Here is a 17,897-nt window from a genome sequence, read left to right on the forward strand (position 1 = left end):
ACTAATAATAGTAGTTGTACTGCCACTGAGCTCAACTGCTACATTAAAGTATTACTGCAGTTGAAGCCTCAAAACCTCAGGCTTGGCAGCAGTTGGAGGGCAGTGAGAAGGAAGAGGGTCGGAGAAGTAGGAGATCTGTCTTATCCATATAAGGAGTGACGAGTACATATGCTAGTTTTTTTTGAGACACGCAATTTCAAATTGCACAGTTACACCCCTTCACAACAGAAGCAGACTGGTTGTACTGAGATGCTCCCAGTGGAGTAAATGGTGAAGACTGGTGGTGAGGTGCCTTAACTAAAAGGCACCTGGGTGTTAATTGTTGAGTGAGGGCATCTTTCCATTTACTTTACCCAGCTGGCTTTGAGATTAAAACAGACATCCTTTTGAGTCAAAACCCAGCTTTTTTTTAATCTCTTGGCTAAAGCACAGAAAGAACACAGGAGAGCTGGTGACCATACCATAACAACCCAGTTTAATGCCTAAGAAATGATAAGATTCTCTGATGGTTTTACTTTTGATACAGGAACGTCATAATGTTCTGACATTTTAATTGTGGCAACAGAATAAAAAAAAAAACAATAATAATAAAGACAAGGCTATATTTGACATTTACAAATTTGTTTCACAAACACAAGATCTGCGGTATGTACAATGTGACAGTGTCTGGATAATCTATCAGTAGTCTAACATCTTGGTAGCACCTCTGTTGCACAAATTGCCGACCAGCAATATCTGAAAGAAAAAAAAAACCCAAAACAAAAATAAACCTCAAAACTGTAGTTTATCTTAGAAAGAGTAATGTATCTTGAAATCTTCAAAAATTCATAACATCGTGTAGTTCAATAATTTATTGATGACCTTCAATGAAGTTAACTCATACAAATTAACACAAAATGGGTAGACTAATATAAAAGGCTATCATAGTATCCCGCTATGCCACACAATTTCTACTAATAATTTCATCCAAGTTTGATACAAAGCAATTCTACATTAGAGAGTTCCTACATATTTTCAATTTGTGTGTGAGACTTAATACAAACCTTTATTTGTAAGATTAAGTTGAGAAATTTGGTCATATTTCATAATATATGCCAATATAGGCTGGGCATGATAACTGTCAACCAGACCATAACACACTATGTAAAACATGTGTGGGTTCTACCATAACAAAACATGTATGTCCAAGTAGGACAGATATATATTCTGAATACTATTCCAAAACTAATCCAAGCCTAAACTTTGTAGGAACCCTGAGACAATTCATACTGAATATATGAAGTGGATTTTGGAAATCACCATTTCCATCAGGCTAACACATAAAAGTCACATCTGGAGCCACTGTCTTCACAAGTACCAAATAAAAACATTAAAAAAAAAATCAGACAAGGTTACAGTCAAGTCAGCATTAAGCATTAAAAACATTAACAAACAATTTGCTTCCATGTGTGACTAAGACAGTTAAATACTGAATCCCCCTGGAATACATATTAACCCATTTCCCCCTTTTACCACTCGCATTCCAAACATACACCTTAACGAAAATGTCCTTTATACAGAGGCCATTTGTTAATTGGTTTGTGAGCTTGTGAACGACAAGATTGAAAAATAGAGATTCTGTTGCTGGTTATTTGATCGAAATAACACAAAAAATGCTGATCCACCAGGGTCTCAGGCACCGACAGGGGATCGTATTAATTAGTTTCCTGTAAAAAGAAAACCAAGTGTTTTGTTATTAGATTAATGCGGAGAGGTATGACGTTGATGCTACCCCAAGAGCCGTTTATACAATATGGAGGAGGAAAGCACAGCAGGTGAAAAAAAAGAAAAAGAAAGCCTCTGAACAGGTTTAAACACACCACCTCTCAAAGACATTAAGAATTAAAGAATGAAAAATAACATTATGCATGCATCAAAAGAGAACCTCTTTATATATCTGTGTCTTTCCTGCTCCAGTCATGGGCTCTTGTGTCCTGTGTAGCAAATGCCTTTGTCCGTTAGCATTAGCCTCATTTAGCTTACTTCCGGTTAACTTGGCATCGGCTAGCCACGTTGTAACAGTGGTTTCTTCTCATTTACTTTTCAATACAAGGGCCCAGGGCCATCGTCCTGAGGATAATGTGAGTTGAGGAGGCTCTCCATGTAGGAGACGTACCCACTGCTCGGAGTGTAGCCACTGGACATGTCCTGAGAACATGGGAGAGGGGAGACAGCTGACAAGAGGGGGTCAGAGTTCAATGTTGACTGGAAACAGGTTGATGCTGGAGTCAGGGTGGGGTCCTTGACCAGAGCTGACTCTGTTAAAGCATTTGAGAGAGTGGTGCTGGTGTCCATTTGGGTATCTCTGTCCATCTGGGAACCATCAGCTAGCATGTTGGTGTGCTTTGGGGCAGTGTTGGGCACAGACAGAGGCTGTGAGGTTGTGGCTATAATACTGTGATTTTCACATGCTTGGGTTGATGTTGCTGTCTCCATTTGTTGGTCCGGAGGCAGTGTAGAGTCAGCGGGCAGGCGACGGCGCTTAGCTGCCTGGGCACCATCCACAGAGGCAGCCTCCTGGGAACTATTCACTGGTACAGCCTGAAGATAGACAGAGATGCACAACCATCTTTTACACAAACTTTTACACAACCATCGTTCAAGCGTAATATTTCCAGAGAACACGCTAACAAAGTGCTTTTTTGGCTGTCAAATTTGAAATTAAATTTAAAAGGATACCAGGGGACTTTATTTTCAAATAAAATCGTATAATAGTCTGTATTGCTTCAAACCTAAGAGTTGTGTTTTTCAACTCACACTGGCCCAACAGGGAGTATGTTACTTCAAAGTAGTTCAAGTGCCTTGGTAACCTTTTTTGAACAGCACAGACACTTTCTCCAGTGGTGGAACGCGTTACCAAACTCCACTCGATCCACGGAGTCCCTCTCCATTGTTAAGAAGAAACTAAAGACCCAGCGCTTTCACGAACACCTCCACACCTGATGGTATTCATAATACCAAAAAAAAAAAAAAAAAAAAAAAAACGCTTCTATGCACCGCCTTTGTGCGCTGCCTGTTGACACCTATGCCCTATCGGACTTGAACCTAGTTTTTTGGAACTTCCTTGCATTGTTGTCTCCTGACTTGATCCTTGCTTGTGTTGTATTAACTCTCAGCTGTACGTCCCTTTAGATAAAAGCGTCTGCTAAATGAAATTGTAACAGCACAGACACTTTCCCTTTTAAATTATTTGCTTCTCTAATCTTTCCAGTCACAAAGGTTACAACTGGAATGTAAGTGAGTTATGGGATGACCTTGCTACTGTGGTGAATGACAAAACAGATTAAACCTTCTTCTTTATTCCATCACAAAACACGTCAATAATGTGTATCTAGAAGAAGAAGAATCTCTGCTTTATTAATCCCTGTGGGGAAATTCATCCCCTGCATTTTAACCCATCCCAGCTATGTAGCTAGCAGCAGTGTAGCACATGGGGACCAACTCCAGTTCTTCTTTCCATTGCCTTTGGTCAGGGACACACTCTCTTCATCCATAGTATTTACAGCTTTTAAAATTAACTCTCTGGACAAGTTTGCCAGGACCTTGACTTGTGTGCCCTAAGTCCATTTTCATTTACCAAGTTACTGTATATGGCTTGGAAGGAGAATTTGGTACGACTCATCTTGGCAATAAAGAACACCTGTGTGTCATTAATGTGTGTGTGTGTGTGTGTGTGTGTGTTTTGTGTTTGAGCAGGCAAAGATAAATACTAGCTCGAGCTAAACCCGACAACTTTTTAGCCAATAATCATTACACAGTTCAACAACACTTCTCACTGTGTCCTTCCATTAGATCCGATTCAGCTTTGTCGCCCATTTTTCATGTCAGGTATGAAGGTAACAGCTGTCTGCCACCGATCTGCCAAACAGGTGTGATGATAAAAGGAGAAAAAACTTACCAGGCGGGATCGGACCCTCTTGGGAAGTTCCTGCTCCAGTGGATAGAGCTCTGTGTGCTTCAGAAGCAGCTGCCTTTGGTCCTGGAACTCCACCTGGGTGTTGGGATTAAGGGAGACCAGTTTAGTCAGATTTGTTTACAGGGCATTTTTAACAAAGGGGTTTGTCTCTAAGTAAGGAAAACAAGGGCCACAAAGCTGGAAATAAGTCAGAGTATATTAAAATGACATGACTAATGGTCAATATGGTTTGTAAGGGCCGGTGCTCGACTTTCATTAGGAAAGCAGCAGAAGATCCATTGGGGCAGGTAGTGGAGGTGGTAGGGGAGAACATCATATAACCAGATGGTCCAAAGTTCAGGCACCACTGTGTTCTGTCCTGATGCTGTTAATCAAAACTCTGAACTATTATCTGTTCCCTTATTCTAAGACTAAATGTTATCTAAAGTCTAAACTGAGTCTCAATGTTGGCTAAAATATGAATGCGAATAAAAAATAAAATAAAACAATCAAATAAACTACAAAGTCACTTACACCCCTGACAGAGTGACCAGCTGGACTCTTGTTTTGCTTTCACGTAAACATTGCACCTTGTTGCTAAAAGTGTTCCCAGCACTGCTTGGCACAGAGAGCACTTAGCTGGCTGGCCAGCCAACGACATGCAACGACGAGGGTCGAAGGAAATAGAGATGAGAAAAAGATGTTTCTCAGTGCCAACATTCATGGAAAGGAATGACAAATATTGTAGTCTTTTAGAGTGGTCTGAAAATAGCGATCAGTAACAAAGGGTGTGCATCACCTGAGAGACCCACATTTAACATGCCATTTACCTGACGCTCTGATTGAGTCACTCAAGTCAATTTACTTAGGGTGTTTGATTTAGTGTTGCTCAAAGGACATTCAGTCTATGAGGACGCAGATGATGACTGTTGTGCTGATCTTTGGTTTATGATACCATATCTTTACTAAGCTTCATCCTATTGTTCTCTATGTGTATTTTGTCTGTGTGCCTGCACATGTATACACACTTGGGTGTCCATCAAAGTGGCCTTCTCTGGTACGAATTGATCAATTCCCTCCTTGCTTTTGAGCTTTCCACTTTGTTCTCACCGTATTTTGCTTCAAAAAATTACCCAGCATGCATCACTAGTAAGGCCAAATCTCTTCAAAAGGTGGTGTTAATTCCATACTCTTAGATTATTCTCTACCATCATCCTAAGGGCAAAGGATTTCTCATGGCGATGAACACCAGACTGGAACTCCAAATGCTGAGGTGGTCCAGGTGTTGATTAGCTATTAAATCGATTTTCTTAGCCAACATTTCATACATTTTATCTTGTGTATCCTGTCAGTGTCATTAAGCAAGTAACTGAACCTCTACTATCTTTGATCAGACATCCTTCCAGTTAGAAGCACAACTCTATAACCTCTAAAGTACCCCTGCTCCTTGGTCTGTTGCTTAATAAGACTTTTAAAAGGAGGACACGTGATATCACAGGGGACTAAAAACCAAAACTCTGGTTACAGGCTGTTCTCTTTAGCTGGGCCACCTGTCAAATGTCTGCCAAGGGGTCAGAAAAAATGGCCTCAGGATTACTGCTGCCTTGACCTTGTGGAAATTCATAGGTGGGTTAAAGTGAGCATGGCAAAACATTTACCCCGCCATCCCTTCTAGTGAGCTGCTCAGTGACAGACAAGTAGACTGGCTGCACAAGAGAATGTGTGGAACAATGTGAATGCATAGTGTCGTTGGACAAGAACAATCAATCAGCTTTACTGAGTTGTTATACTCCTGTCACACTCAAAGGCAAACACACAGACTATGTCCACACTTATACGTTTTCATTTTAAAACAATCTCTGTCCACACGCGCATTTTAGCACCATTTCAGAAATCGCCATCCATACTAACACGCCTGAAAACGCATATCACGTGACCATTCATGTACACTGGGCATGTGCGTGCCAGTATAAAAAGGAAACAGATTGTCTACTCTATGGGTGGTTGCTTAGTTGCAGAAAATATGACATTATAAAATGCGGAATTAAACTGCACAACAGCTGCTAGCATAGACAACAAGGTCAGCAACGCCTGAAATTTGTTATCCATGTTGAACTAACTGCCAGTAGTCAAGGCTGATGTCGTTTGTTTTCCCCAGGGTCACACGACGAATCAGGGAAGGACACATCATGACTGACGGGACCCAATCAGGAAGTGAGCGTGGGTGTCTGCGCCATCATTTTCAAAAGTCTCCGTTTCCACCCGTCCAGACTAATATGCAATCCCAGAATTTTCAAACTAAAACAGGGTCAGCAGCATTTTCAAAAGTCTCCGTTCTAGGAGTTCAATAACACCGGAGTAGTGTGGACACTAGACATAAACATAGCAAAATGTATGCATTTTAAAATGAAAACGCATTAGTGTGGATGTAGCCACAGACTTATAGAGTGCTCTTTTTGTTCATTAGTTGTGGGTTAACCAGTAAGTGAGTCAGTGTACAGAAGCCTCCCCTCTGACCTGGTAAAGCTTGTGGACATGCTCTCTGACGAAGGAGGCATTGAGTGTTTGGCCATCACTGGTGTGAACCACCATCAGTTCACCCACCTCTGGAGGACCATTACGCAGACAGTCATGACTCTGGCAAAAAGAAAGCAAGTGAAACGTGTTAGAGGCAGAGAAAGGTCATATAAAAGGATAGAAAAGAGATGGAGGGCCATTGGAGTGGAAAAGAGAAGTGGACATAAATCAGAAAAGTAGAAAGTGAGGGAAAATGCATGAATGTAAGGCAGAAAAATAATATGTTAGATATATGTATGTTAAATCATTAACAATCCCTAAGAAACTGTTGCTAACCACCAGCAGCATCCAGTCATTCAGAAAGTATAACCGAGTTCGTGCAAGACAAGATGTACGGATTGCATTTGTAGATAGCACTTTTCTAGCCATATGTCCAGCATATCCAGTAACTCTTACTCATTAAGACAAACAGAACACAAATAAAACTTTGCTATGTTACAATGCTTATTCAGCTGATAAAGAAATACCACACACAAACTGGATCCAATATATTTTAGACATACTGAAGGAAAACTATGACCTTCTCATTCTTCATCCATTCATGATCCAAACCACTTATCCTGCTCTCAGGGTCGCTCATACTTCATCTGAGTGTGTAAATACACTGATGAGCCAAAACATTATGACCACTTGCCTAATATGCTGTTGGTCCTCAGTGTGCCACCAAAACAGCGCCGACCCGCTGAGGCATGCACTTTACAAGACCCCTGAAGGTGTCCTATGGTATCTGGCACCAAAACATTAGCAGCAGATCCTTCAAGTCTTGTAAGTTGCAAGGTGGAGCTGCCATGGATTGGAATTGTCGGTTCAGCACATCCCACAGATAATCAATCAGATTGAGATCTAGAGAATTTGGATGTCAGGGCAACACATTGAACACTTCATCATATTCCTCAAATCATTCCTGAACAATGTGTGCAGTATGGCAAGGGTGCATTATCCTGCTGAAAGAGGCCACTGCCATCAGGGAATATCATTGCCAGCAAGGGGTGTACCTGGTCTGCAGTGATGTTTAGGTAGGTGGCATGTGTCAAATTGACGTCCATACAAATGACCAGACCCAGTTTCCCAGCAGAACATTGCCCAGAGCGTCACACTCCCTCCACTGGCTTGTCGTCTTCCCACAGTGCATCCTGGTGCCATCACTTCCCCGGGTAAACAGTGCACATGTACACAAACACCCATGTGCTCTAAAAGAAAACGGCACTCATCAAACCACTGCTCCAAGGTCCAGTTCCGACACTCCCGTGCCCATTGTAGGAGCTTTCAATGGTGGACAGGGTTCATCATGGACACTCTGACTGGTCTGCAGCTACGCAACCCCATACGCAGCAGGGTGTGATGCCCAGTGTTGTGACACATTCCTCCCGTAACCATCATTAAAAGTTTCTGTGATTTGTGCCACAGTAGACCTTCTGTTGGTTCAGACTAGATGGGATAGTCTTCGTTGCCTTCGCACATTGATGAGCCTTGAGTGCCCAACACCCTGTCATTGGTTTGTGGTTTGTCTCTCCTCGGGCCACTGTCGGTAGGTACTCACCACTGCTGACTGGGAGCACCCCACTCTGACTCAGTCGCCATAACAATTTGGCCCTTGTCAAAGTCGCTCAGGTCTTCACTACTGCCCATTTCTCCTGCATCCAACACGTTGACTACGAGAAGTGATTGTTGACTTACCAGCTAATCTACCCAGACTATATGTGCCCTGTTTGGAGATGATCAATATTATTCGGTTCACCTGTGAGTGGTCATAATGTTTTGGCTCATCAATGTATGGGTATGTGTACTGTATATGCGTATACGTTTCTTCATATTTCTTCATATTCCTGTTAGTGATGAGGACAAGAACTCACTATGATGTTTTCAGGGTACAGGTTGTCACAGTAGGAGCCGTCATCAAAGTTGACCTCATAGAAGGTCTGTGCTGCTGTGCCAATAATTGTACAGTGGTAGAACCAGCCATCGCTGTTTCGACCAATCACCTTCTGGCCCAGGCTGAGCCCATTGTAGACCTTGAGCGCCTTCCGTGGCTACAGGAAGACAGCAGAGAACACAGTTAATGCAAGGACTAGTGGTATAGTGACACACTTTGGAGGACAACAGATCAATCTAAAGTTGTCGCTTTATATTGACATTAATAGTGGCCAAATCTCTGCAAGGATATTAGTCAGTTCCAATTATAAAATGGATTACCATTAACACAACAACTCCACTAGAACCTTCATACTTGGTTCACTCCTTTATATAGCCATTTTTCTTAAGTGCCCTTAGGCAAAACACTACACCACTACCTGTTTATTCATTATGACTCATATCTGAGAAGAGCATCAGCTAAATGCCTAAAATATAAATGTAAATAATTTCAAAAATATAAAATATCCATCTGTTTGCCGGTCTGTGTCTATTTACCTTATCACTGACTGATATGAATGCCCTCTTCTCATTGCTACATTTATATAACTACAGCTGCCCATCATCCCACTGAAGCAGCCCTCTGGGTCCCAAATAAAATCAGAAACTGATCTACTGCCTTCCCACTACACTGCCACTTAACTAATTAAAGAATGAAATCAGCCCCAGTACCAGGTGTGCTTTGCCCCTTTCCCATCGTTGAAAAATGCTCAGAAACAGGGCCTTTGTGGGGCAAGTATATATGTTAGCACAGACAAGAAAGGTAAAATGGTTGGTTTGGATCAGACCATCGCTCTGATCATTAACATTTAAACTTTTTGCATGTGTGATGTGTCTGGGCAAAAGTACTTTGACATTAGGGTTGGGTGATATGTGAAAATGTTCCTACCGAAGGACCTAAATGAGGTAATTTGCCATCTTTGCAAACAAGTAGTGCCGGCAAAAGATTCCAACACTACCAATTTGCGTGAGCATTAATGTGTACATCTAATTTTACTGAAAAATTACAGCCTAAAAAAGGCTACTCTTTGCCAATTAAACAAAGAAATCACTTCGAGATCTTTGCTAAACAATAAGTTGCAAAGACAGGACGAATAATAATAATAATCTGACATGATTTGGGGGGGAAAAAAGTTTGATGGCATCAGATGACGGAGGCCTGCTTGCAGCCTCCAAATGAACAAACGGGTATAGGGATAGCACAACTATGCTATTAAATGATCAGGGTGCACAACTTCACATTCAGTTTTTGGTCTAGTGCTCAAATATTATGAATTGACGTTGCTTTTTAGCACCAATTGATTGGTCAGCAACCACTAAAGACAGCTTAATTGTCACTTAGTCACTGCCCTGTTTTTGTGAAAGATTCGTCAGAAATCAGTGCAACAAGAACGTGCATATAGCCCGACTCCAACTGCTAGCTTCTATTTGCGTATGCTTTGAATTGCACTTTACAGGTTAATTATTTACCGAGTTGAATTCTCGAGGAGGCAGGCCATTAAATTAGCAAAATAAAATGACAAAAATCGTGCAAAAAATTGCCCCCCCCCCCAAAAAAACAAAACCCACAACCACCGATTGGACTCAGCCAATCTCTGATTGCCGATATATTCATCCAATCACCCAAGCCTATTTGACACAAGCATTTGGGACTTCATGTCAATGGCAGAGTTCAATTGGCAGGGACACAATGTTGGCAGATTTCCTGTAGGAAATGTAGATATCATCAAATGTGCACAGGACAGATGTCTTATTGAAATAAGAGCCATATATTTGAATTCACATTTAGAAAACATTTAAGTTTGCAGTTACTCTTTTAAGCTTTTTTAGGAAATGGAATATAATATCAATTAAAACTCACCTTCTGATTGACTCTTTTATGCTTGTGGCAGGTAACAGACACCACATAGGGCCAGTCGGCAGGCTTCATGACCACGCCTGCAATTTGGGCACAGGTGACATGGAAGGAGGTGGAGCAGTTCTCATATGAGCATTGGATACAGGCACCCTGGTTCTGTTTGGGGCTCCTGCCGTAGCAATACACACACTTCTGCAAACATAAAAAAAGATGGGGTGGTCTTAATAAGAACTTAAATTGAAAGAAAACTACCTCACTGCTCGGCTTTTATTCAATTTATTTCTCTACCATATCTTATTTTTGAAAAACACGTGACCATGTGATGATCACTGGAATACTGTCTGTGGTCAGTGCTCTGACCAAAACTAAATCAAAAGTGCTTGCTTGTAATCTGAAGAACAGTAGGAAATTAAACTTATTATACTGTTGAACTCAAAGTTGCTCTTGAAAATTGCATCAGTTAAATAAAATAAATACTGGATAACACTCATAAGATATTTGATCAAGGTTGGATGACCGAAATGTTTTCAGTTTCTAATAAATGCTTGTTGTAAGTGAAGACAGTGTGCAGGACTCTACTATATTGGATTTTTTTTTTGCCTACTGAACGATGCACCTTTCATATATTTACAGGGGTGAAAAGATACTTTTATTAATTTAAGGGCTAAATAAGTCAAAACATAAGCAGGGTGAACCTAGTGTCAGAGTCCAAAAAAAGCAGATGAGTCAATAAAATATTACAAAAAATTCATCAAGTTGTTTAAAACTTTTCTTTCTTTTCTTTTTTTTTACTTTTCTCGGTTAGGAATTTCAATTACTTTGTACCTCAACGGGCAAAGCTACACTCAAATACTCTCCATATTCAGGGTTCCATTCTCCGTATAACTTAATAGAAAGGGTGCAGTACAAACACAACCAGGGTTAAGAGGTCAGTTCCCATCTGGTTAATAAATGGTGATTATGTGTGAACTTGTGGTGCATAAAAGGCCCCTTGGATAAAACCTAGCAGTTGACAGATGTTATATGAAACTGGTTCAACATCAGACTGTTGGATGTTTACCAGAGAAAGAAACAGAATAAGCACCAGAAAGTTTTACAACCATAAGAAAGTACTTTCAGGAGATGTCTTTACACATGCTCAATAATCTAGGTAAGGAAATCACAGAAAGTTCAATCAGTTCATCTGGACATGTTTCAATAAATGCTGTGTCCAGATGAACTGATTCAACTTTCTGTGATATTTTCAGGAGAATTTAGCTTTTGGTGATAGTTTTCTACGATTCAAATAGTGTTTTACCTGACAGTGTGTGAATTGTACTGATGCAGTGAAACCCTATCCTCAGCTGGAAACCTCGGGCATGTTAAAAAGAAACACTTCAAGTGCATCTGGGTGGTGTGGCGGTCTATTCCAGTCAATATTTTCTTATAAAGGAACTTTTTATTTGCTGATGATGGCTGCCTGAATGGTTGCTATGATTTTTGAATCAGTTCCTTTAATCTCACTCCTTTTAAATGCCTTCAGCACATTGCAATAATGTGCTGACCAGCTTAGCAGTGTCCTCCACCATATCTTCCAGATGTCACTTGATTGTAACCAAATCTCTGCTATCTAGAAATCCTCTACTGTGATACCTTTCCCAAAGAACACTAATCCTAGGCAACTTAATGATTTTTGACCAGTTGCGCTAACATCATTAATAATGAAAATCCTTGAGAAAATAGTTAAAAACCTTGCTTTGTTAACTGTGGATTGAAAACTTGATCCGTTGCAACATGCTTACCAGGCAGGTAGAGGTGTGGAGGATGCAAAACTTTTTATACTTAATAACCTGTACAAGCACTTGGAAAAGCCGCAAGCCCATGCCAGGCTTTTGTTTGCTGACTTCTCATCAGCATTCAATACGATGCAGCCACATCTTTTAAGGTTGCTATGTGATTTTAATTTGCCTCACCAGCTTGTGTGATGGATCTTGGACTTCTTGACTGACAGAGAGCAGAAGGTGTCTGTAAATTGCCGTCTGTCAGACTCTGTAGCTATAGCCACAGGCTCACCATAAGGATGCATCCTTTCACCCTTAATTTTTTTTATGTACACTGATGGATGCAGGAGCACTCGGGAGGGCAGCTATTTGGTCAAATTTTCTGATGACACTGCATTGGTGACCCATTTCCATGGTTCAGAATCAGTCCATGGGAATGCTCTCACTGATTTTATTTCTTGGTGTGATAACAAACTTCTTGGATTTAAATGTTTCTAAAACCAAGGAACTGATTATTGATTTTAGATGTAACAGAGATGCAGCCAAAGAGTGCATCACACATAATGAAAGTGTGGAAATGGTTACATCATATAAATGTTTGGGCACTATCATCGATGATCACCTTAAATTTGATGTGAACACTGAGGCTATTGTGAAACGAGGGCAACAGAGAATTCACCTTCTCTGTAAACTAAATTCCTTTTCTGTCAGTCCCGTCATCCTCTGTCGCTTTTATTAGTCTTTTATTGAGAGTCTTCTAAGTTTTTTCTTTTATCTGCTGGTTTCACAGCCTCTTGGTAAAAGACAGAAACAGCTTAAACAGCATTGTTAAAATCTGTTCTAAGATCACCGGCATGAAACAAAGAGATCTGAATTCTTTTTGCAACCACCAAATCCTCCAGAAAACAGCAAGTATGTTGGCTTCTTCTGGACGTGTTCTAGCAAGTGAATTTTCTCTGTTGCCATCAGGGCATCGTTATGTTTACCTACTTGTAAAACTAACCGTTATACTAACCTGTTGCAACTCGATTATTAAACGCTCCATAGTGTTTTTTATCAGATTGTTTTATTGTCTTTATCAAGTTTATCTTATTGTGTTTCTAACTGTGTACTTTTATAGATTGTATTCCACATTTAGCTCCCTGGGGTGTTATTATGTCTTGTTTGTGTTATTTGTTTGTTTGCATGTTACTGTGTTTTGTGTTCACAAGCGTCTCCAAACAAATCGCCCCCTAGTGGTATTAATAAAGTTGTTTGTAGTTGTAGTTTAGTATTGTGCATCACTTGTTTTACCCCAAATGTACTAGCTGGTGTCATACAAGCTATTAGCTGTTCTGTCAAATTCCTCTTAACTTCTGCCTCACACCTCTTACTGTGCTTATCTAGTGTGGAAAATAGACACAAATACAGCTAAATCTTTGGCTGGTAGAGGACACTTAACAATCATTTTTTTAGGCCTAATTTCGTTAAGAAAAGATAAAAAACATAGAAACAAAACAAACCATGAGAAAATTTAGAATCTCAAGTGTCTCATGGTTTCTTTCCTTGGTCTCTTCCCAACATTCTTCCCTTTCTACCTTCTGTATTCCTCATTTCTCCATTAAACATTCACCCCTTTTCATTCCTTCACTTCTCCATCTCCCTGTTTTGATGAAACACTAAGGGACAGAGAGAATAATTGGCAGTAATATGATGAGAAAAAAGATTGGCAGCATGCAAATGAATTTGGTCATCTTGAGTTATCTCTATACCAACTGACCTCTAATTTTTCCAAAGAAATCATCTCCTTTTAACTCCAGAGGAAAACACTTTGCTTGGAGACTGATGTAAGTAATTGAATTTGATGTGGTAAAAATTATAATTGTATATGGGTTTCCATATCTATCCCACTGTAAACCTGTTTGACTCTGCACAGCCAACCCCTATCTCCCTGGTCAATCTACTGCCCTTTTCATTGTTTGATGAGTCTCTAATATTTCTTCTTCTTCTTTTTGTGTGATTCACATACCAACACACACACACACACACACACACACACACACACACACACACACACACACACACACACACACACACACACACACGTCACCATCCAACCTGCTTCCTCCCCATACCTTTAATCCTCTTCTGTCACCGCTTTTACATCCTTCTGTTCTGCCTCCCTGTCCTGACGAACTACATAAAAACCAGCTGCAGCAGAGTGCAGGGGGAAGATCAATGAAAAATAAAAATTCTTTATTAGAATGCCAATACTTCATTTTCCTGCCAATGGAGGGAAATATACTACAGCTCTCAATAGGGCCCTGCTGAGCGATATTTCACTGGCTGGCTGACGACTAATTTAGTATTCGGCCGGATAGAACCACAGGAGGGGAGGGTAGCGTGTGTGGTGACACAGCACCAGAAGATTATGGGAGAAGTTTACAGGCATCTACAGTTTCTTTCCTTGGGCTGTTCATCCTGTACCCTCCTCAAGCTCTTCTTATGATGCATTTCCTGCAATCTGTTGAAGAATTCATTTCCAAAGACACACAATAAACCCAATGAGACACCTAACTTAAGGCCCTTTTCCATAGTGACGAAGAAGAATGAGTTGATGTTTTGTTAAAAGACACTGCAACAGTTCACATGCAGAACAGAATCGCAAGCGAAATTGACTAGCTTTTAGGACAATTTGCTACCCTAATTACACTCCCCACTAGATTTTAGTTTGGATGTTGTTGCAGCTGTGAATATGAGATAGCTGGGAATTAAAGATCCATAGCTATAGTTCATAGCTTCTTTTCATGGCCCTTTAGAGAAGAGGCAAAGGTAACCTGCTTTGACATCACTCGGATGCAAATGACACCCAGCGCCTCTTTGATAGATTATTCAGAGAAGGGGGGAGGGTTAAGGGGAGACGGTGACGTTATTTGTAGATTTGGGACAATGCGCTGAGATGCTCCGCTGCTTGTCAAGTGGGATCATTTGAACGGGGGGGGGGGGGGTGCGAGAGATGCATGCCTCTGATTGGTTAAGGACCGGGAACACCTGCCTCTGATTGGTTAAGGTTAGGACTAGCCAATCAGAGATTTTGTCAGACAAGTGTTTGATCTAAACTGGGTTGGAAAAGCGATAGACACGACCGGGATGAAGGAGAAGAGGTTTGTTCAGAGGCTCACTGGCAATGGGGGAAATTGCCTCTCGCCCATGGGATCAATGCAGTTCATTTGGCGCAGCAAGAAATGACAGCTGATTATTTAGCCATTCTGCTTTCTGCATCTATTACCCTAAATACTACGGAGCCAAAAAAAAATAAAAAACACCAACAAAAAAAAGAACATCCATTCATCCATCCAGAAATCCTGGGGATAGAAAAAGTGTACAAGAGAGGGGAAGGTGAGGCAGAAGAAACAACTGATACAGCAGGACAAACTGTTGGGAGATAGAGAAGGATGAAGTAGGGTGGAATAAGATGATAAAAACCATAGCAGGTAAAGAAGAAAAATCTGTACGGATAGTGACGATGGTTGTGGCTGCTAACAAATAAAATGGCTGTTTCAGAGAAGTTGTTAAGATTTCTAATGCAACGATGCACTCAAAGACAACATGTGACTTGAAAAAAATTAACAGTCAGTGTCTTTTATCATTAACTTGGCCTAACATAACTGAATAACCATGAAAATATTGTGTTTTTGCTGTGTATAAGAAGAGACAGTCTGGCCTTGTAGTAAGACATACTGTCCATAATGACGGGTTCATTCCTGTAATGGCCATTAGATAGATAGTTACTATCAGTGCTAGATAGCCCAGTAAGATAACAGGCTCAATCCAAAACTACATGGGTTGCTATGGTGGCGTTATATTGTTTGTAGAAAATAAAATAAATCAAATTGTACAAACATGTTCTGTGTTTGTTTATTTAATTATTTACAGTGATTCTGTTAATTCATATGTGCCTATAAAATTAATCTGCCATCTTTTCTGCTTTGTGATGTACTACGTAACACCTGGTTGTAAATTCCATTAACAAGTTAAAATATTTTAACTTTGGATGGCAGTGCCGCCTACAGTTGTTGGCATAATTTGCCGGTTTCATCTGATTTGACCGCCTTGCTCTCATCCATAATACATAATAATGAATTCCGGCTTGCCATCTGCCTTTTACTGGCTTCCGTGTGAATGCAGCTTTAGCAAAATATTTGTGACTTGGTAAATCTTACCGTGCATCAGTGTCTTAAATCCCAGGTTGTCCACAGCTTTGAACAGCACCGTATGCTTAGTTAGATAGAATGTGACTGCCTCAGTCACCTCTTTCCATCGTTTGCTGCTTTAATCATTTTTTTCGACTGCTTCGGTCAGTGGTAACTGTTTATGTTTCGGAACCTTTTGTTTGTTCCTATGGATGCTTCCTTTTAAGGTGGTTGAATAGATTTGTGGTGTTAACTCCAGAAGTGCCGACAGTGGCCCGACAAAGTTTACAGATAACTTTGCTTTGAGAAATATCTGACTGCATAGCTGAACCACCACCACACTACTGACGTCGAGTCCTTTTTTGGCACCCGCTCCTCATTCGCCATGCTGTTGAGATGTATTTCAAATACATCAAGCATGAAAGAGACCATATGATAGAGACACGAGATATAATTTGGCCAATCAGCACAGCCATCGTAGTAGGCAATCATTCTGTTGGTTTGTGAATGTACTAGTGTGGATACATGTTATTAATGGCCATTGAAGTTTTATGAGAAGTTAGGAAACATTAAGAGGACATAAAAGGTCACGATCTCAATGATTCGCTTGAAAAGTAGATCGTAGATATCTTCAAGATTGATCACAACGTAAAATAGCCAGATCGCCCACCCCTAATACTAACTATTGATGGATCATGATTGCTAAATACTGCTGCATTCTATCAAATGTTTAAAAAACAACTATTATTTGCTCACCTGAAAGAAGAACATGGCTTGTAGGCCTCACTTGTAAAAAAAAAAACCTCTGTTACTTTGAGGTTAATTACTAGGACCAAGTGAATAACTACAGCTCTAACTAAACTTACCAGACTCTTGCGTTTTTTTGGAACAGCACTGACATCCACTGGCTCCCGTTCAATCGTATTGACAAAGCGAGCTTCAGCCACTGCAATAGCACAGATGACATGGACCCACCTGGCAAGAAGACATGAGGGAGGGACCGTGTTGTTGCTCTAGAAGTTTCAGTACCTTACCAATGTTATTTTATTACACCCATAGTAAGCCAAACTGTGATCATAAACATTTCTGGTTGAAACATGTTTGAAGCCACTTGGGGTTTCTCTGTTTCAAAGGCATAGTTTGTATTAACTCTCGATCTTTTAGCTTTTATTATGAATTTGTGGAAATGATATGTGTGGAGGAAAAAACACCATTCAGCCAAAGGTGGTGAGGATTACGAACCGGTTGTCTGTGGTCTTCTTCAAGGCTCCTCCTCTCAAGTTACAGAGACAACACTCCTGGAAACAGACAGAAAGCCAGAGTTACATCTTGATGTCCGATCCCTTTTTTCAGAGCCTGGAAATAATTTCTTGTTTAGAGGAATCCAGATATGTAGTTTTAGTATGAAGTCGGGCCGTTTACTCACCACAGTCCAGGCTCCTGTAGCACAACGGGTGCACATCCAGGAAACTTTCACGGAGTCTGGTCTTTCACCATAACAACCTGGTGCACAGCAGAGATAACAATGAATCAACAAAACATATGCCATTAAGTGGACACCTTCAAATGCACCTTGCAGGATGAGCACATTCATTTTCACTTTGAGAAGTCCCAGTGGGAATGAACCCCCTAACCCTGGCAGTGTATGTGATGCTATCAAATGATCTACTAAACAAGAAATTAAT

At 40.6% G+C, this 17,897-nt stretch overlaps 1 protein-coding gene across 1 annotated transcript in view; it reads right to left on the bottom strand.

Moving 5' to 3' along the window:
- Positions 1–458: 458 nt before the first annotated feature.
- Positions 459–17,897, bottom strand: part of kdm4b (lysine (K)-specific demethylase 4B) — a 104,889-nt gene continuing 87,450 nt past the window's right edge. The window contains exons 15-22 of the mRNA XM_056278011.1: positions 17,639–17,715; positions 17,455–17,510; positions 17,079–17,187; positions 10,284–10,472; positions 8,365–8,541; positions 6,452–6,571; positions 3,938–4,030; positions 459–2,580 (exon numbers count right to left, since the gene is read on the bottom strand). Coding sequence (XP_056133986.1) covers positions 2,083–2,580; positions 3,938–4,030; positions 6,452–6,571; positions 8,365–8,541; positions 10,284–10,472; positions 17,079–17,187; positions 17,455–17,510; positions 17,639–17,715 — 1,319 coding nt within the window. The 3' untranslated portion in view covers positions 459–2,082. The remainder of the gene's footprint in view (positions 2,581–3,937; positions 4,031–6,451; positions 6,572–8,364; positions 8,542–10,283; positions 10,473–17,078; positions 17,188–17,454; positions 17,511–17,638; positions 17,716–17,897) is intronic.

This window comes from Lampris incognitus, chromosome 3 (assembly GCF_029633865.1).
Source record: "Lampris incognitus isolate fLamInc1 chromosome 3, fLamInc1.hap2, whole genome shotgun sequence".
Lineage (NCBI taxonomy): Eukaryota > Metazoa > Chordata > Actinopteri > Lampriformes > Lampridae > Lampris > Lampris incognitus.